Source organism: Panthera tigris, chromosome D2 (assembly GCF_018350195.1).
Source record: "Panthera tigris isolate Pti1 chromosome D2, P.tigris_Pti1_mat1.1, whole genome shotgun sequence".
In the NCBI taxonomy this organism is placed as follows: domain Eukaryota; kingdom Metazoa; phylum Chordata; class Mammalia; order Carnivora; family Felidae; genus Panthera; species Panthera tigris.
The window spans coordinates 8,192,490-8,212,309 of NC_056670.1; the positions used below are offsets into that span (position 1 = coordinate 8,192,490).

General features: G+C 49.4%; 1 protein-coding gene across 1 annotated transcript; it reads right to left on the reverse strand.

Annotated features, from left to right (window-relative positions):
- Positions 1-1,381: 1,381 nt before the first annotated feature.
- Positions 1,382-19,444, reverse strand: ACTA2 (actin alpha 2, smooth muscle). The gene is made up of 9 exons (XM_007079268.3): positions 19,360-19,444; positions 15,420-15,574; positions 13,603-13,731; positions 10,975-11,085; positions 8,854-8,938; positions 7,891-8,052; positions 6,250-6,441; positions 4,719-4,900; positions 1,382-1,676 (listed from the first exon to the last, which is right to left on the reverse strand). Exons 2-9 carry the CDS (start codon positions 15,546-15,548, stop codon positions 1,533-1,535), a joined length of 1,134 nt encoding a protein of 377 aa, XP_007079330.1. The 5' UTR covers positions 15,549-15,574; positions 19,360-19,444; the 3' UTR covers positions 1,382-1,532.
- Positions 19,445-19,820: the final 376 nt, after the last annotated feature.

The following is a 19,820-nucleotide window of genomic DNA, read 5'->3' on the forward strand; positions in this document are numbered from 1 at the left end:
CTGATCCCACTCGGACTTTCACACACAGGACGAGCGGCCCCCAGCTGGATTATCCGCCGAGGACGCCAAGCAGCCTGGGCAGAAAAGCACTTGAGAGGAAGGGCCTTACGGGTAGGGAAGATGTCTCTGTGCACCTTGGCACCTCCCAGGCCAAATCGGTAAAAGAGAAGTCGAAGTTGGCAGCTCTTCCTAATGATGATGTTAAGGGAACGTCTGTTTCTTCATCTGTGAAATGGACGCGATCACAAGATTGTGCCCACATCGTTCTGAAGAACACACGAGGGAGGATATTTATAAAATCCCCTGTATGATGACGGACACAGTGGTCCTCGGCTGGTATTGCTAACGCCCCCTCCCTTCTCGTGTGAATAGATCCAGAGCCTCCTTTTCAGGCACAGATATTGATCGAGGGGAGGGGAACCGATGATCCAGTTGTGTAATGAGCGTTTAGAGCGCTGTTTCTTGTTTTTGAAAAAAAATCGGTTTCCTCTGAAAGACTTAAAAGTCACACTTTCTTCTAACATACGGATGGTCCCAGCTCACAATGGTTCGACTTGAGGATGGTGTGAAAGCAAAAGGCATTCAGTAGAAACTGTACTTTGAATTTCGATCTTTCCCTGGGGCTAGTGCTCTGTGTGGTTCCCTCTCTCCCGAGGCTGGGCGGGAGCAGAGAATACAGCTCATGGGGTCAACGACAGACCCCTTCCCGCCACTCTGTACCCATATCCTGTCTTTCACTTTATAGTACTTCATAAATTATATGAGACACCCAACACCTTTTTAATATATGAAATAGGCTTTGTGGTAGATGATCCTGCCCAACTGGAGGTTACTGTAAGTGTTCTAAGCACGTTTAAGGTCACCTGGGGTAATTTCCAACGTTCGGTAGCTTTAAGTACGGAAAAAGCATTTCAACTTACGATGTTTTCAACTCGGGTTGAATTTGTTGGGCTGTAACCTTGTTGTAGGTCAAGGAAAATCTGTATATTTATTATGTTTCGTATGTGTTTAATATATATTATAATCAGACATCTGTGCGTGTGTAATACACGAAGTTACTATTCTGTATTCGCATATAAGGCTACCGGTACTGAGGTCATAAGACAGCAAAGTGATATAATGGCCCGGCAGGTTGTGAAGTCACTGTGGGTTATCCTATTGATACACTTTCATCCATGTTTCCATGTACCTGTGTATTCTCAAATTCTTTCCACTTCGAGCATTTAGTTGGAACTTCCCAGGTTAGTGTGAGTGTACCTTTTCCTGGGAAGCACGTCCACAGCCCTGTCATGTCCCGGGATGTGCCACCAGAGGGAGCCACGATGTAACGGGTAAGGTCCCCCTACAGAAACCTGAGAGGGGCAGAGGCCAAGGCCGCAGGTTACCAGTAACATATTTCAGATTTATTAAAAAACACGTAGGTAACAAGTCAGAGCTTTGGCTAGGAATGATTTGGAAAAGAATCGAAGGCGTTACTCCACAAAACATTCACAGTTGTGTGCCAGAGACAGACAAGAGAGCAAGGAAGTGTTTTAGAAGCATTTGCGGTGGACAATGGATGGCCCGGCCTCGTCGTATTCCTGTTTGCTGATCCACATCTGCTGGAAGGTGGACAGAGAGGCCAGGATGGAGCCCCCGATCCAGACAGAGTATTTGCGCTCCGGAGGGGCAATGATCTGTTGGCCGGGAGGAGAAAGAAGGACTGTTAGCGAATTAGGGTAGGACCATGCCACCATGGTCCACACAGCTCAGGTTCCAGGGACAGTCTTGGGTGTCAGATGCCTAACCCCAACCCCAACCCCAACCCCAACCCAAGGGATGTGACTAGGCTGTGAAGTTAGAGACTCTCCAATGAGCGCATTTGTTCCTCTGGTTTCTTTTACACAATCTATTCCAAAGCACCTGTAACAACTCTAAGGGGGTTGGTCTATGAAATGAGAAACTAAATGTGGGCCCCAAATCCTGCACGGCCTCCGCTCAAGAACACTGATGACGTCTCAGACGCTGTGTCTCAGAACTCAGCACGACACCAGCATCCTCAACGAGAAGCTTTGATTGTGCCAGAACTTACGAGACAAGTCTTGCTCCACCTGATTATGTCTACTGAGACCGTGGGGTCCCCCGGATGGATGACCACTTCCCTGGGGGTGGCTCCCAGTTGAGCTGCCCTGACTGGCTTTCCCGCTGCACGGGCCTGACACGCAGGCCATGCTCACGTTTCTTTTTTTTTTTTTTCTTTTTTTTTTTCTTTATTTTTGGGACAGAGAGAGAGCATGAACGGGGGAGGGGCAGAGAGAGAGGGAGACACAGAATCGGAAACAGGCTCCAGGCTCCGAGCCATCAGCCCAGAGCCCGACGCGGGGCTCGAACTCACGGACCGCGAGATCGTGACCTGGCTGAAGTCGGACGCCTAACCGACTGCGCCACCCAGGCGCCCCCATGCTAACGTTTCTTAAATGAATGGTTTGGACGCAGAGAGCAGTGAATCGGGGTCCAGGGGTCCCCTCCACCTGCTATCGCCCAAAACACAGATAGCTACAGTTAAGCCAGTCCCAAATCCACTCCAGACTTAGATTCTTGGGTAGAAACAAAGGTGGACATTTGGGCAAAAAAGACAAGGTATTTCTGAAACCCTGGGGGAAAGGTTTCATTTCTGTTTATCCCCCAAGCTCCGTTTGAACATTTATTTTTGAATACAAGTAGCTGCTTTTCACTGCGTACTTACCACGTGCCCACTATGCTCAACGTTTTACATGAATTATTCTCATAACCACTTTAAGGAGTATTGAGTAGTGCCCTGCCACACGTGGGGAAACTGAGGCTGAGAGAGTTGTTGCTGCTGCTGTTGTTGTCGTCTTTAAGCAGACTCCACGCCCGATGGGGAGCTCAAACTCACAACCCCAAGATCAAGAGCCACGTGCTCTACCGACTAAGCCAGCCAGGTGGCCCCGAGAGACGTTGGAGCACAGGCGTAGGTCCCACTGGCTGTCTGCCTGTCAGACCCAGTATTCAAGCCCGGACCTCTCCCAGGTGGTTTTTTGTCTGTCTGTCTGTTTGTTTCGTTTCGTTTCATCTTAGAAGTAACTTTGCCAGTCGGGGGTAATTTTAGATTTACGGAAAAGTGGTTAAAGCCAGTGCAGGGTTTAGTTTCGCCTAATGTCGTAACCTTTACTGCCCCAGGTTTTTAACGGTGTTCTCTCACCGCACCGGAGCCCAGAGTTCCATATTCATTTTATTCCAGAAGCTGAGTCTGGAGGAGCAGGAGCCAGCCAGCTCCGGCTGCGGCTGCTGTAACGCACCCCCACCTAGGCTGGCTTTGTCCGTGAGCCCGGAGCTGGTTTCCTGTCTCTCCCTCCAGGGTGGGGTGGGGTTGGGGGGGGGGGGGAGACAGCCGATCAGAGGAGCATCCAAGAAACACCAACCTCAGGAACCTGTCTCTCCTGTCACCATGCAGTCTTTCAGAGCCCGGGACGCAGGCCGAGAGCTCTGGTCTGGAACTCTGTACGTGATCTGCAGACCCTCTTCCCGAGAAAGAGAAGGGAGTGCAAATCACAGAGAAGGTGCCCGAACACTTCTCGTGTGTGTGATCTGCACGTGGAATGCCCTTTCCCCCGCTCCCTGTGACAGGGGTCAGAGAGTCCCAGCAGGGCCTTCTGATTTCAGAGAGCGATAACAGCTTTCGGGAATCACCGGGCACATGTAAGTTCGCCTCCAAAGAACGGTGTCTGTTTAATCTCTGAGTTCGCTTCGCTGGGACTCGGAACACAATAGAAGGGCCTTTGGTGGCTCGGGGACTGAGCTGGCTCATCCTGGAGTGATTCTGCGCTTCTGAGCGCCCGGATCAAAAGGCGCCCCAGACAGAGATGACGACCCAACTCTAATCCCGGCCACCGACAGGTGATCACTTTTAGTAGTGGAAGGAGGAGCGGATGCTATTGAACCCACGGCTTTTCAGCCTCTTCAGAAATATGTGTGGCTCCTCTGACTTTTTTTAAATGTCTCGGTGAGACGTGGATGCACTATTTTTGTGATGGGGAGAAACGACACGCGTGTATTTTTAAGAGCAATGACGGAAATCGTCTAGACTTATGGTGATCGCTTCACAATATATACAAATACTGAATTAGGTTGTACACCTGAAACGAATCCAATGTTATACGTGAGTTATATCTCCATAAAACAAATAAAGGGATACGCACGCACGGGAGCTTTGGTGACCTTTACCTGAAAGTAGCTGATAGACAAGATAATTGTAGATTAAATTTTGTATAGAATAACTTAGCTTCTCTTATGAACTGGACTGACTTATAGCCAATAAAGAGTGGAATTTGTGGGGGCGGCTGGGTGGCTCCATTGGCTAAGTGTCCAACCCTTGATTTCTGCTCAGGTCCTGATCTCATGGTTTGTGAGATGGCTCTGCACGTCAGGCTCTGCAGGGACAGCACAAAGCCCGCTTGGGATGCGCGCTCTCTCTCCTCTCTCTCTCTCTCTCTCTGCCTCTCCCTTGCTCATGCTCTCTCTCTGTGTCTCTCAAAGTAAAATAAACATCAATAATAATAAAAATAAAGAGTGGAACGTGTGGACGTGGACCCACCACCTAGTCCTGGAACCCATGAGCACACGTAAGTAACACGTGTTGCTCTGAAGAGCCCGTCACGTCTGGTGACAGGGTTGGTACCTCCAGCAGCAGAACCGTAGCATCTGACCCCGAACGGTACCTTGATCTTCATGGTGCTGGGCGCCAGGGCGGTGATCTCCTTCTGCATGCGGTCGGCGATGCCCGGGTACATGGTGGTGCCCCCGGAGAGGACGTTGTTGGCATACAGGTCCTTCCTGATGTCAATGTCGCACTTCATGATGCTGTTGTAGGTGGTTTCGTGGATGCCGGCAGACTCCATCCCTGCAAAGGAGACACAAGCCATGACCCTCGGGTGGTGGGCGACACCCAGGTCGGATGCAGAAGACCTGTGTGAGCCTCTGGCGGGGGGGGGGGGGTCTCACAGTGGGCTGAAGCTCGGCAGGAACCACAGTGTAAGAACCGCCCATCCGAGCGACCAGAAGGCTCTGGTAATGCTCCCTGTGCTCCCATGTCTGATCTAGCGAGGAGGCCCTGATGGGGCACCGTAGGGGCGGAGGGTTACAACATCACATCGCTGATCTTTAACAGACTCACTTCTAGGTGGGGTGCAAGGAAGGGCAGAGCCTTCAGGCCCCCCACGGAGGGTCCCGTGCAGAGCCAGCGCCCCTGCCGTAGCTCAGGGCACTGACTCCCCGGGGAGGTGCTTCATCCGACTTGGACAAGGCTCCTTTCTCTTCTTTTTTTATGTTTCTTCATTTTTGAGAGGGGGGAGGGCCAGAGAGAGGGGGACAGAGGATCTGAAGCAGGCTTCGAGCTGTCGGCACAGAGCCGGACGCGGGGCTTAAACCCAAGAACCGTGAGATCATGACCCGAGCGGAAATCAAGAGTCCTACGTTTAATTGACTGAGCCACCCAGGGGCCCCACAATCCTCATTCTACACATGAAGACACAGAGGCTTGGGGACGTTAAGTGGCCTTCCTTCCCAAGATCATGAAAGTAGAACTGAGACTGAGCCCGGGCTCCCCCCTCCCAGAGCCCACCCTCTGTGAACAACAAGGCTCACCTTTGTCCGAGGTCAGTGCTCATGTGGGAACAGGTTCTTCCATTTTTCTCTCTCCCGCCCCACTCCTCCCACAGTCCCAGCATTCAGTGTTATCCTCCCCCTCTGTCCATGGCTCCACTGTGTCCTCGGCACAGGCAAGATCTGATTTGTTCACCATTCTCCAGACACACGGACAGTGTTTGCTTAGAAAGAAAATTCCTGGGGCACCTGCGTGGCTCAGTCAGTTGAGTGTCTGACTTTTGGTTTCAGCTCAGGTCATGATCTCACGGTGCATGAGTTCAAGCCCTGCGTTGGGCTCTGCACTGACAGCACAGCCTGCTTGGGATTCTCTCTCTCCCTCTCTCTGCCCCTCCCCTGCTTGCACTTTCTCTTCCTGTCTCTCTCTCAAAATAAATAAGGAAAAAACACTCCTTTCCTGGCCTCCTTCTCTCTCTAAAACTGTGACACTCTTTCCCTTGCCCTGGTTTAGAAATGCATTTGGTCCTGTGGCCCCTGTCACATGTCGTCCCCCCCCCCCATGTAGAAGGATGCTGATGGCCAGGGGCTAGGGGGATGCAAGGGGCTAGGGTGCCTTCCCCTTCCCGGGGACGGGATGCTGGGACCCACCGATGAAGGACGGCTGGAACAGGGTCTCCGGGCAGCGGAAGCGCTCGTTCCCGATGGTGATCACCTGCCCGTCGGGCAGCTCGTAGCTCTTCTCAAGGGAGGAGGAGGACGCGGCTGTGGCCATCTCATTTTCAAAGTCTAGAGCTACATAGCACAGCTTCTCCTTGATGTCCCGGACAATCTCACGCTCGGCTGCCAAGATACAGACACGAGGGTTTGTACCTGTGCTAAAAACCCACCTGCCTCACATCAGTCTCTCCCACGGTGTGGGTTCACGGGGTGTAAGTTCACCATTCTAGAGCCCCACATCTGCAATGGTAATGAAACTATAGAGAGTCCCTGAGGGAACCACTCTGTCCCTGGCAGAATGGTGGGCTCGTGGAAAAGATTGTCTGGGAAATGCAGGGCAGGAGTGAAAGGAGCCAGCCAGGGAAAGGCGCACAGGAGGGCAGCCTTCTGTACCTTATGTTTTCTTTCTTTCGGGAGCAACGGTTCACTCTCTGTTATAAGTGTTTTATACTAGTTTGTCATATTGGATTTTCGGTTGACCAGGAAGTCTTATGCTGAAATCTTATGCTTTGGGGCCCCGCGGTTTTCAAAAAGCTCCACAGATCCACGGTGCTTGGCCCAGTAGCTACACCACTGGTGTATCCATTACCTTCCAGAAGGAGGCAGGCCCTGGCTCAGGACCAGTCCTAGACCAGAAGGCTCAGTGATGCATATTGAAGGAGGGGTGGAGGAAGCGGGCGGCCAGTCCCTTCCAGATTCCTACACTTGGAACTTCTAAGCTATGGGTTCCATCCAGGCCCCTGGAACCTTTGGGAGATATTCTGGGGTTCTTTGCGGGGAGAAGAGGAATGTAGGAATTAATTCACCTCCCTACCCCAGAAGGAAGCCTGAACATCCACGGGGCTCAAGCTCAGAGTCTATAATAAACCTGAGGCATGTCCAGAAACTGAGATATTTGGACAGTACCTGACCGATGAGTGGAGGGAAGGCGGTTAGGGCTGACGGGTGGAGGGAAGGCGGTTAGTGGAGGACATCCCAACATGTCTAGCAGCGTGGGACTCTGCCTTGTAAGTTCGCACTGGGGGCCACCGACACAGAGGCCAAAGACACATGGATAGCTTCCTGCCAGGTTGGCCTTCATGCCAGCTAACAATCACTGAATTACTGACTTGCAAACACTGAATTACTCAGTGTCAGTATCACTTAATCCGGCAATCACGTCGGGGGTGAAACCTCATTCACGGATGAGGAGGCCGCAGGTTGGTGAGTTGGGTCACCCCCACTAGTGCGTGGCAGAACTGGGACCCACGCCCTACCTAGATGTCACCAAGCCCGCCAACCAGTGTGCCACATTCATTGCGTTCCATCTCTGCACTCTCAGCTCCCCATTTGTGAACAGAGGAGGTTAAAAAGTGTCCAAGTAACAGGCCCCTGACGAGCTTACGCTGGAGGTTCTCACCATTCTTCTCAAGAAAGAAGGCCGTGCTTTGCTCTGAGCGTCCGAGGCAGGCCTTGCCAGCTGCACGGTCCCCTCGCGTCATGTCCCTGGATGGTGGCCAGGGTCCTCGAGGTTCCCGTGAAGAAGACGCGGCCCCCGCACCCCCGCCCCTCACTCCCACGGGCCTCACTCACCAGTGGTCACGAAGGAGTAGCCGCGCTCGGTCAGGATCTTCATGAGGTAGTCGGTGAGGTCGCGGCCGGCCAGGTCCAGACGCATGATGGCGTGGGGCAGGGCGTAGCCCTCGTAGATGGGCACGTTGTGGGTGACCCCGTCTCCCGAGTCCAGCACAATGCCTGGGGGACAAATCGCACGACAAAAGTCACCACGGCCCCTGGTGTGTGGTCCCTGGCTGGCCCAGGAGAAGGGGAGTTTCTGAGCCTCTGACTTGAACAAGAGAGAAAGCATGTGGTAGGATAGGCGAGGCAGGACAGGCTTGGGGAACATAAAGAAAGAACAGGAAGAGAGAAAAAGTCCTGCTGGAAATAGGAGCTTGAGGGCTTATTTTCATTATTTCTTTTAAGCTTATTTACTTATTTGTTTGTTTATTGAACATTTATTCAGTTTTGAGAGACAGAGATAGAGCACAAGCAGGGGAGGGGCAGAGAGAGAGACGCAGAATCCGAAGCAGGCTCCAGGGTCTGAGCTGTCAGCACAGAGTCCGACGTGAGGCTCAAACCCACGGACCATGAGATCATGACCTGAGTCGAAGTGGGGCACTTCCCGACTTAGCCAGCCGGGCACCCCTATTTATTTTGAGAGAGAGCGCGAGCAGAGGCGGAGAGAGGAGACAGAGAGAGAATCCCAAGCAGGCTCCACGCTTTCCGCACGGAACCTGACTTGGGGCTCGATCTCACCAACCGTGAGATCATGACCTGAGCCGAAATCGAGAGCCAGCCACTCAACCAACTGAGCCACCCAGGCACCCCTCCAGGGCTTGTTTTTAAAGGTGGAAAGAAGACCTTTCAGGGCTGGGATTGGCCCTGTCAGTTCTAACTACCCCCCACCCCAGGCCATCCAAACCCCATGTTGATAACCATCAAAGCCCACAACGGATGGTGCTTCCAGTCGGGGCTCCCGATACCGCGTCCACCTACCGGTCGTACGTCCAGAGGCGTAGAGGGACAGCACCGCCTGAATAGCCACATACATGGCCGGGACATTGAACGTCTCAAACATGATCTGCAAAGCAACCGAAAGAGCTTAAGTTAGTGATGTCTCCAGTCTCAGCAAGAATGTTCAGGGGAGCACCTCTTGCGGGTGGGCTCAGAATCCAGATGGGCCCGCCTGGCTCTGGGCAGAGGAGACCGGGGCAGGGGGGCGGTGCACATGTGACTGGCAGGGGCTGTGCGGGCTCTGGCCTTGGCCCTGGCTCCAGTGTGACCCAGGAGGGCTCGCCAGGCTAACAGCTGCCTTCTGTGGCCTTCCTTCCCGGTGTCTCAACTGTGAACGGAGGAGTTTGGTCTAGGGGAGCTTGAGTGTGGGCAGTCGAGGACGCACGCATGATATCAAAGCCAAAAGACCAAGGAAAGACAGCATTCCGGTCTTGACGTCTCTAGTCTACAGGAGAAGACCTTTTAAACCAGAAGCTCAGATGGGTTTGGATTAGCCCAGTTCTGTGATTTGTCTGAAGTTCCTTTTAACCTCTTCCACTTTCCAGGGAGCTGCTGAGGTCAATGCCAGCCCTAGACTCGGAGGCCACTTCGGCTGCTGTGGTCGAGACCTTGATTCCTGGAAGACAAGATCTGCCCACTGATAGCAGAGGACCACGTGTGAATGGCAGGGCCTCACCTCATGGGGTGTGGGGACAAGATCAGAATGGGAGCCCCTCCAGGTCACTCATGAGAAGTGTGTGCCCACAAACGTGCCCACGGGCCTCCATTTCTCCATCGGCGAAGCCCCCCCTGGGCCATCCCCCAGAATGTCTGACATGGTTTGCTAGAGAGCCATGCTTCCCCAATATTTTTCTGCCTCCGCACCATTCACAAGGACGATCACGCCCATCAGAAATGACATCGCTTGCCTCACGGAGTGACTCCCAGGCACACAGATGTCCCCTGGAGAGAATGACCATGCATGTGTTGGGGTAATGAGCAAGAGCCCTTCTGGGGAAGAAGCCATACAGTATTTCTATGATGTCTATGGATTGTTCTCCAAGGCCAAAAGATCCTAGGTCAGTTCCAGGCTCTGGCACGTCTAGCTGTGTGACCTTGGGACAGTCTTATGTATTGGATCCTTGAACGATTCATTTATATAATCAGATATATAATTATATAGTCATTTATATAATATAACATGCTTCGCATTGCTAAGATTTAAAGAGACCATGCATGTAAAATTCTTAACCCAGAGCTTAACTATAACAAGTGTTAAATTGACATCAGATTTTTTATTCGATAGCTCATCCAAACTGGAAACCTTGTCTGGCTGGTGGAATGGATGGTCTCCTGCTATAAGGTCTTTGAGTTTCAGCCTAGTCACAAGAGTGCCAATAAAAACCATTCGGTGAAGCATCCGACTTCGGCTCAGGTCATGATCTCGTGGCTCACAAGTTCAAGCCCCGCATCGGGCTCTGTGCTGACAGCTCAGAGCCTGGAGCCTGCTTTGGATTCTGTGTCTCCCTCTCTTTGCCCCTCCCTGCTCACACTCTGTCTCTTTCTCTCTCAAAAACAAATTAAAAAAAATAAATAAATGAACTATTCTTTGTTGAATGTTTACTATATGAGGCACCATGAAACACATTTAACATTTTGCCTCGTTGATCTTCACGTCAGCCCTCTGAAAAGTGATAACACTAATATTATTCCCCACGTATAGATGGACAAGGAAACTAAAACTCAAAGAAATGAAGTGGCTTCATTAAACTCACATAGCTGATGAGTGACAGATCCAGTTTGCAAACCTCTCTCTGACCTAAGAACCAACTTCCTGCCGTACTTTGAAACGATTTCTCCTTGGAAGTTTTTAAGCTAACGTAACACCTTTGACAATGAAATATTTTCATTTCCTATTGCTTTTGGAGTCACGGGGCAGTTTCTGCAGTAAGGATGTGAGTTACCACGGCCACGCTACTGTCTCTGGCCTCCCCGGAGTCCCTGGAAAGCTGTTGGTCTGTGAGGGGGCCGCTGGGCGCACTATCTCTCTGCTGTCCTGCCCCGCCCCTTTCCAACAGGACTGTCCCCTAACCCCAAATGCTGGATCCTGGAGTGGATGCTCACCTGGGTCATTTTCTCCCGGTTGGCCTTGGGGTTCAGGGGCGCCTCGGTGAGCAGAGTTGGATGCTCTTCGGGGGCGACACGAAGCTCATTGTAGAAAGAGTGGTGCCATATCTAGCAGGGGACGGAGGAGAAACACAATGATGCAACGTCACGGAAGGCTGCAGACCCCAGAGAGGGGCCGGAATGAGCTAAATGAAACCAGGATCAAGCAGAATGTTACAAGCACCCATCAGATGTCCACAACTTTACTGACGTGGGCACCGCAGCCCAGAGATTGTGCGTAACTTACCCAAGGGTTCACAGCTCGTAAGCGACTGAGTAAACTCCCAAACCCAGGACTATGGGCCAGGATGGCATGGTGGCTCACAGCACGGAATCTGAAGTCAAAACGGGTTCAAATCCCCCATTTCTTGGTTGTGTGAGCTTAGGCAAATTTTCACCCTTCTCGGCTCACCTCACCATGGGTAATATCAAAATAACTAGTATGTCTTTGCAAGAGCCCTACAGTTACTATTGAGTCCAGGGTCTGACCCAGAATGAATATTCCTATTATTCAGCTATATCTTTTTTTAAAGTAATCTCTGTGCCCAATGTGGAGTTGGAACTCACAACCCTGAGATGAGGCGTCTCATGCTCTACCGACTGAGCCAGCCAGGCGCAAACCGTGTCTTTCCTCCTCCTTCCACTTTAGTGAATATTCACGGCAAAATGGTTTAGTTTAGCAAGCAAGAGGACAAATGAGTGAATGTGGGAATGGGAGAATGAAGCTGACCTAAAAAAATCTAGTTGCCCTTTTTAATACATTTCAGGAAATTTCCCTCTGCGATATATGCTAAGAGGACAGGTCTCCCCGCCTCCTCCCTCCCCTCCTTGCTCTCCAGGGCCGGCTGAAGCCTGCCTTCGGTGGTGCCCTCAGGACCTCCCATTGGTGGTCAGGTGCTTGACCTTCAGGTGCTTCCCAGAAAGCCTGCTCCTATTCATAGCGTGTTTGTGTGATGTACTCTGGTCGTGAGTTTGCTTCATGGTTGAGCATCCCCTTTAATCATCAGATGCCAAAGAGAACAAACCATTGCAAAGAAGTCTAAATTAATGATTTCTAAAGGCCTGGAAATTCTCCCCTGGCACCAGGAGTATTAGATTCATCCAGAATGAAAACAAAACAGGAACAGCTCGTGAAAATTGACAAATTGACGAAAGCTAGATTGATCTTGTCCCAGTCTCTCCGGTGTTGAATTTGCGGTTTCTAGAAAAGAACTAGGGAGCTTGAAAGTTATACCCCTCTGGGGGAGTAGAAACGGCAGAGAGCTCAAGAAATCCCGCCAGTCATATTATATACTGTGGTTATTCTGGAACAGCACTGACGATACAGCTGATCCCCCCCGGCCCCGTCCACAAACCTCTCTGCCCACCCCCCTCGCCTCTCTCCAGAAGACGCTTTAAATTCAGATTTTAGAAATGATGACTATATTCATCCCAGTGCTCTGCCTGCAGTCTGAGATGCTGCCAGCTCCACGGGGAAGCACTTAAGAGCATTTCCTGCTGCCGTTAATAGCGTCTCTCAGCGCAAACTGCAGCCTTAACCAAACCCAGCCTCTCAGACTAAGCAAACCTAAGGAAATGCAATTTTTACAGAGAGCTAGAGGCTTCGGCATTATTGCTGATCAATTCTGGCAATACCACTTTCTGAGAGCGTGTGTACATGCGTGTGCCTGTGTGTGTGTGTGAGTCTGTGAGTCTGTGTGAGCGTGCGTGAGTGTGTGTGAATGAGCGTGCACGTGGGTATGCGTGTGCGTGCCTGTATGTGCATGTGTGTGAGCATGTGTGAGTTGTGTGTGCGCCTGTGTGTAGGGAGCTGACAAAAGTCCAGATATTGTGGTTCTAATATATTTTGCTACCTTAAGAGAATTAGTGTCATGTTCTCATTGGTCTTTCTGTTTTTTCTCCGATCGCTTGCGTGTCTATGATGCCTAATACCAAACATCAAAATCCTAGGATTTAACTCTTCTCGGAAGCTCTTTTATATGAATCTGGGAGGTTTTAAAGCACCCTCTTCATAGAACACAGAGAGGCACTTTCTCAAATACTTATTGAAAAATGTTTGTCCGCTCCTTGCGCTTCAGTGCGCTGGGGAACTTTCAGGAATGTCCCAAATCCGCAATGTCACGGCTCTCCCTTCTAGAGTGAAGGGTGAGTTAATGAAATGAGTTAACTCCCTTCAGGGTGAGTTAATGAAAAGCTTTCAAAAGAGCATGGGCGGGGCGGGGCTTCACCCAGCCCTCCTCCACTGGGAGTCCTTGCCTCCCTGCCTCCAGTAAGCGGTGGGGGGGCGGGAGTGGGAGTGTTGTTCCCCCCTCCCCGCCCACCCCCTCCCCAACCTGCTGGCCTTAGGAAGGTAATCCAGTGCAACAGGCTCTTAATTCCCACCACTGGCAAATGGCTACTGTTCGAATCCACAGAACAGTATCCCTCTGATTAGTGTAGAAACCCTGTTAGGCAAGAGATTTGTGTGTGCGTGTTTTTAAAGACGTATTTCAGGATTTTTTTTTTCAACAGTAACAAGATGCTTTGAACAAGAAGCCACAGAAACCAGGCATCCTGAGGGCTCCGCGCACAGAGAACCTCCAATACCTTTTCCATATCGTCCCAGTTGGTGATGATGCCATGTTCTATCGGGTACTTCAAGGTCAGGATTCCTCTTTTGCTCTGTGCTTCGTCCCCCACGTAGCTGTCCTTTTGTCCCATGCCCACCATTACTCCCTGCAAAGATTCAACACAGCACAAGTCAGCCTCCCCCAGGACTCGTGGACTGATGACAATCCAGGCACAAAGGGTTAAGTCATTGCGGTAGAAAGTTCCCCTTTTGGTATCAGGAACATGACATTCTGTCTTAGGGTCACTATGCTCTGAAGCAACATCCCTCAGTTGATTGGCAACAGGCCCGAAGCAGTCTCCAAATAGCAGAGGGCCCTGTGGGGGAAGCAACTTTACGTTGCGTTTTTTTTTGTCTGCCGTATTTCTTAGCAAGCTCTATTAGGACAGAAGATGTGTTGGCTTGTTCACCACGACAACAAATTGCCAGGGACTTATGTGTCACTCAACAATTACTTGCTAAATGAATGTATGAAATTTTACATATTAGTTAAATGGCACTGTGCTCTTATAAATCCCTTAAGCTATTAAAATTGTCACCCACCCAAGAGTATGTGAACAAGCATCATATCTACAAATGACCACTCAGTGCTTCGTTTCTAATGGATAAATCCATACCAATCAACAGTAAGACATTTGCCTAAACTAGGCAGAAGTATTTTTTTTTTTTTATATAATTTATTGCCAAGTTGGCTAACATACAGTGTGGACGGTGTGCTCTTAGTTTTGGGGATAGAGTCCCATGATTCATCACTTACATATAACACCCAGTGCTCATACCAACAAGTGCCCTTTAACGCAATAAAGAGAAGCTTAAAAAACAAAAAACTCCCCAAAAACAAAAACAAAAGAAAGGGAATTCTCATTACTGGGATTTTAAATTGCACTGGGGTGATTGTTTTAGAATTGCAGAACAGCATGGCTGCTAGAGATCCATAAATAGTGGCTTGTGCAAAATATCTCCATGCATACAGTTCAACAAAGAAACATCTCAGGTTTCATTCAGTGGAAGGGGCTATTATTCATTCTTGCGACCGTATGCCAAACTGAGAGCCACGAATATCAGTCAGATAGGGTCAACGAGCAGCTATATTTCTGACGTGAAGAATTTCTAAAACTGAGAGGTTTTTTTTTTTACCATATGGCTCAGTTTTTTACCGTATGGCTGCCCCCAATATTTTGTTTATATGTAATGTTCTATAAAATTAACATGTGGCTGTCTACATATATTTCATTGACACCTAAAGTATGTAAAATTACCTTCAGTAACAACGCTCACTTTCATCTAACATCAAGACCTTTGAGAGTGAGTGCCCTCGGCCTTTAATTTAGTTTCTTTCCAAAGAGTAGCTGAGGTACACATTATTAGGTACCTCATAGTATTTCTGATGATGATAATGATCATGAGACAAAAAGGTGAACTTATATCTGATAGGTGAACTTTATATCTGATAGGCACCCACCAGACAATCTGTCTATATCATATGTGAAATTCACGCTTACTCCTACACATCCATCACCAGAGGTGTATTTTTAACAAGGTCACATAATTTCTGGGCAGAAAGCAATAGACAGACTGTGGGTAATCATGGGCACCCCGTCACAGAGGGGCCTGATGTGTGGCCCTGTTTCGCTCTACTGCAATCCAACCTTCCTTTTCTTGAATAAATCTGGTGTGCGACATCGTGTGGTTTTAAGGTATACAGTTGTTCTCTGGATGCATTTGTGTCTTGTCACGCGATGGTCGATGTGGCGATATTCATCATGTTACATAATCGCAGTACAATATTGCTCACCTGATGCCTGGGGCGCCCCACAATGGATGGGAAAACGGCACGGGGAGCATCGTCCCCAGCAAAGCCGGCCTTACAGAGCCCAGAACCGTTGTCACACACGAGGGCAGTGCTGTCCTCTTCTTCGCACATCTCGGCTGGAGCTGCTTCACGGGGTCCTAGGGGAACAGGAAGGAAGCCGCCCCCGCTGTCATCCAGCAGCCATGTCATTTCACTGACCACTCCCACCTTCCAGAAGGGATGTGGGGTCCTTCTCTGTACTCCCGGAGCGCACTCCACTGACCCTTATACGACACAGCATTTATCTCAACGTACCGTAATCAGACTGACGCCAGAACTCAGACTTCCACATTCATACAACTGACCTCTAGCACGGTGGCCAGCACATCACAGGTGCTCGTGGGCACTTTAAAGAATAACCAAGCAGGTGAATAAATGAACAACCGCAGAGCGCAGACAGGAAGATCCGATTAACGTGTCATGTGGGAGAGAAGTTTCTGGAATATGCTGTCTGCATCGGCCCGAACACATTTTTCTAGATATGTTATAACTTTTAACTATTTTCTTTAAAAGGTAGGTTTTGAGGGCCAGGCTGCATGTGAATATTTGGAAATGTTGAATGGAAGGTGTTTAAAAGAAAAATCTCCGGGCGTCTGGGTTGGTTAAGTGTCTGACTTCGGCTCAAGTCATGATCTCATGGTTTGTGGGTTTGAGCCCCACATCAGGCTCTGTGATGACAGCTCAGAACCTGGAGCCTGCTTCGGATTCTGTGTCCCCCTCTCTCTCTGCCCCTCCCCTACTTACACTCTGTCTCTCACTCAAAAATAAATAAACATTAAAAAAAAAGAAAAATCTCTTTTGGTCCTGAGAACTTTTATTTTACCTTTGGAGAAACATTAAAAACAATTGAAACTTTCTAACAAGGTGCTTGAAATTTTAGGGGCCATAGTTATTCTCCATTAATAAAAATAACAGCTAACCTAAAATCCAAGCGAGGGAGAGTCTAATAAGTTACACATACCATAGTATAATATTTTGCTGTCATTAGGAAAGATAAATTAAGAGATAGGGAAAAGGTATATTCTACGTAAGAATAATAGATTAGAGAAAGTAACATTGTATGATCCTATTTAAAAATGTACATTTATGCATTGAAAACAGGTCAATTGTATTTGCCAAGATGTTGATGAGTATTATTTTGAGACAGTGGGTTTTGTAGGTGTTTTTAATGATCTACCCTGGGTTTTGTAATATTTTCTAAATTGGGCTTGTATTCAATATTTTGAATATCCAACTCTTAAGCTCCAAGCCTATAACAAAATCTGAAAAGTGGGAGCAAAGCAGCAGCTTTGGAGAACAGGTCCATTAGAGAGACCATTTGCATGCAATGCCCTCATTTCTACTAATGAGAAAACCCAGAGGAAGTGTTTTGCTCAAGGGCACACAGGGCACTGGAGGCAGAGTTGAACCAGAGACCAAATGTCCTTGGCTACCCCCTGGACTTTCAATTCAGATTCCCTTCCATTTTTCCAAGCAGAATTATCCCATAAAAAGAGGGACACCCACCGTTGTCTGCCCGACTTTGAGAGCTTAGGATTTCAAGCTGAGGAAGATTCTTCTAAGTTGGTGAACCCATTGCACACCCTGACCCAGATATGAAATGCAATTCTTTAAAGGAAATTTCTGGGATGTAGGAGAAGAAGAAAAAAAAAAAAAACAACTTTTGCTTTTGTTCTGGAGCTCTGCCAGATCATTCCCATGAAATCAGTGCTGTTTCTTTCGGAATGCTGTGTAACCCTTCGCAAAAGCATGAATCTCAACTGAGGCGATGCGTTTTAAAATCCAGGACGGGTACTATTCTCTCCCATTGACAAACAAGGAAATCAAGACTCAAGGCATTGAAGTGACTTATGCAAGATCCCAAAGCTGGTAAAGTTAGGACCACGGAGATGGCAGAGTATGATGATTATAGGCTGCGACCTAGTAAGGTATTTAACATCTCTAAATCACAGATTCCTTCCCTATAAAACAGCAATAATATCAGTATGTGCTATACAGAGCTCTTACAATGGGGGGTTAGATTTTTAAAAAGCATTTGAAATGCTTTGTAGCGGCAAACACATTACGGACGCCCATAAATGTTAGTTTTAAAGGGATGATCATTGATAGCATGATAGCACTACGATCATTATCCCGTCCTCTTTATTTCTAGTTTTTGCTTTCTTTCCACACTGCCTCCAGGCGTAGCATGGGGATCCTTGACGTGTGGATTCCACTCCTAAGAACGGAAAACAAGACTTGCCAATGGCTTGCTCTTTCCTTCCCCACCCCTCCCTGCCCTTTCCAGATGCTGGATACCGCTCGGCATTCCTGTGATTGGCTTCCGTCCTACGGAAGGACGAGGGGAGTGGAGAAGTGAGATACGTAGAGGAGACAAGACAGGACAAGAAGTGAGAGTCGGAGGCGTGTGTCAGAGGCGGCCAGCACCAGCGGCGGGCTCTCTGTGGATGCACTAAGCAGACTTTCCAAACCCAAAGAGCTGAAAACAGGACGACATACTTGGATATAGGACGCTCTGAGAATGTGACAGGACGGTCACCAGGAGCGCACGTCCCCTTCCCTAACTCTTTTGTTGGCCGGGAGGGCTTGGGGCTTGAATATACTGCAGAAAAAGCAGGCTGCCCCAGAGCATCAGCAAACATGCAGAAAATTTTAAAAATCTCAAAAGTCAGTAAACGTGTTCTTATTTGGTATAAAACAAAACAAACAGACAAAAAAGCCCAGGAGGGATTTTCTAATCTCTCGGATGAGCACTGTCATTGGAGAAGTCTCTGTGTCCCCGGAAAGAAGCCGACTCAGTGGTGTCCAAGCTTTATCTGACCTGAATGAGCAGCCGGGTTTGGAGCAAAGCATTTCCTAATTAGGTAAAACACACACGAGCGTCTGCGTTTGGAACTGCACCCTGGTCGGGGGGTTGTTCCAACTGCTTTTGCCTGCATCTTGTGCCAAAAATGAGTAGTTAGTGTGGGGAAGGCGGGGGGGGGGGGGAGGAGGGTAGTGGGGGAGGAAGGACACTACAGTTCCCAGCTCATCCGTCTTGAAATGCAAACCATATTTAGTCATGGATCACAGAATGAAGGCATATCTCAGTGTGGAAACTCTAGTCCGGGCTGAAGCGGCCAAGCCCCGATTTCCAGGTTCAGCCCGGGGACTGCCGCCTCGCTGCGGGGAGAGAGAAATGCAAACCAGACGTCCCTTAGGCTGACACACAAGCAGTTGTCAGCCGCTCCCTCCCTCTTTATTCACAGAGAAAGATACAGCCTGTTTCCTGCTGCAAATGACCAGTGGAGCGTGCGAGGCACAGCCTGGAGTGTAAGTTCACAGACATGCCTTTGCTACAGAAGACACTACCAACTGCAGCCACAGGAACCCTGATGCGAGCACGTAAACAGCCAATACCAAAGACGAGGCCACTAGACTCTGTTCACTTCTCAAATGCATTTCCAGGCGCCTCCAGCGGCCCTGAAAATACCATCCGATGAAAAATCCCCACGCCAAAGCGAACCACAAAAAGTACTAGGATCCCTGGTGCCTAAGTAGAAATAAATGCGTAACTCACTGGAAATTGCTAGGTTGCATCTCTGAAAGAGCACAGCCAGACCTGGGCTGTGGATGTAGTATAAACAGATGGTGCAGGGGACACACAGATTCTGTTCTGTCTTCCTTTCCTCCTCCCCCCACGCCAAACCGCATCTTAACTTTGTTCTTAATATTAGATATAATGGGAAGCTAAAAGCTACAATCATCTTAGTACTACAATGTTCATTCAGAAATTGCAGAGGGCACAAGCCCAAGTAAATCTCTGCAGATGACGTCTGAGTGCACTGAGTAATGTCAAGGCGCCGGGATGGGGAAGTCACAGCCCTGGGTCCGAGCCACTTACCCTGACAGCGCTCAGCTGGGCTTCTCCGCTCTGGGTGGTGTTCAGGGAAGCTGAACGCTGAAGGGTTATATAGCCCCTTGGCCTGCTTCCCTCCCCTTTGCTTCCCAAACAAGGAACAAAGATAGACTTGGGCCTGGCGTTCAGGCTAACACAACCATATAGGGACCTCAGCACAAAACTCTCTAATCTGGGTGGCCGGAGGTCTGGGTCTCTTCCACCAAATTCCACTGCTCTGCTCAAGAAAAGGGAGGCAGGTCAGCTGCCTGAGGGGAGATAAACACCCGGGGCCTTCAGAGTAACTGCTGAGATGCCCGGATGCCCTGGGCTCGAGCAGTGGGGCAGGTGCACGCCCCGTCTACACATTCCGCAGAAGAAGCCAGCCCACGGTCTCACTGGCATTCCAGGGCATTTCCTAATAGAGCCGAGCACAGAGAGGAGCGGCCTCGAGAAGTAGGGACTTT

Coding starts and splice junctions, on each gene's coding strand:
- ACTA2 (XM_007079268.3), bottom strand. CDS start 15,548: ATGTGCGAAGAAGAGGACAGCACTGCCCTCGTGTGTGACAACGGTTCT. Junction 8,939..10,974: donor ACCGGGAGAAAATGACCCAG/GTGAGCATCCAC, acceptor GTTGCTTTGCAG/ATCATGTTTGAGACGTTCAA. Junction 8,053..8,853: donor CGCCTCTGGACGTACGACCG/GTAGGTGGACGC, acceptor TTTGTCCCCCAG/GCATTGTGCTGGACTCGGGA.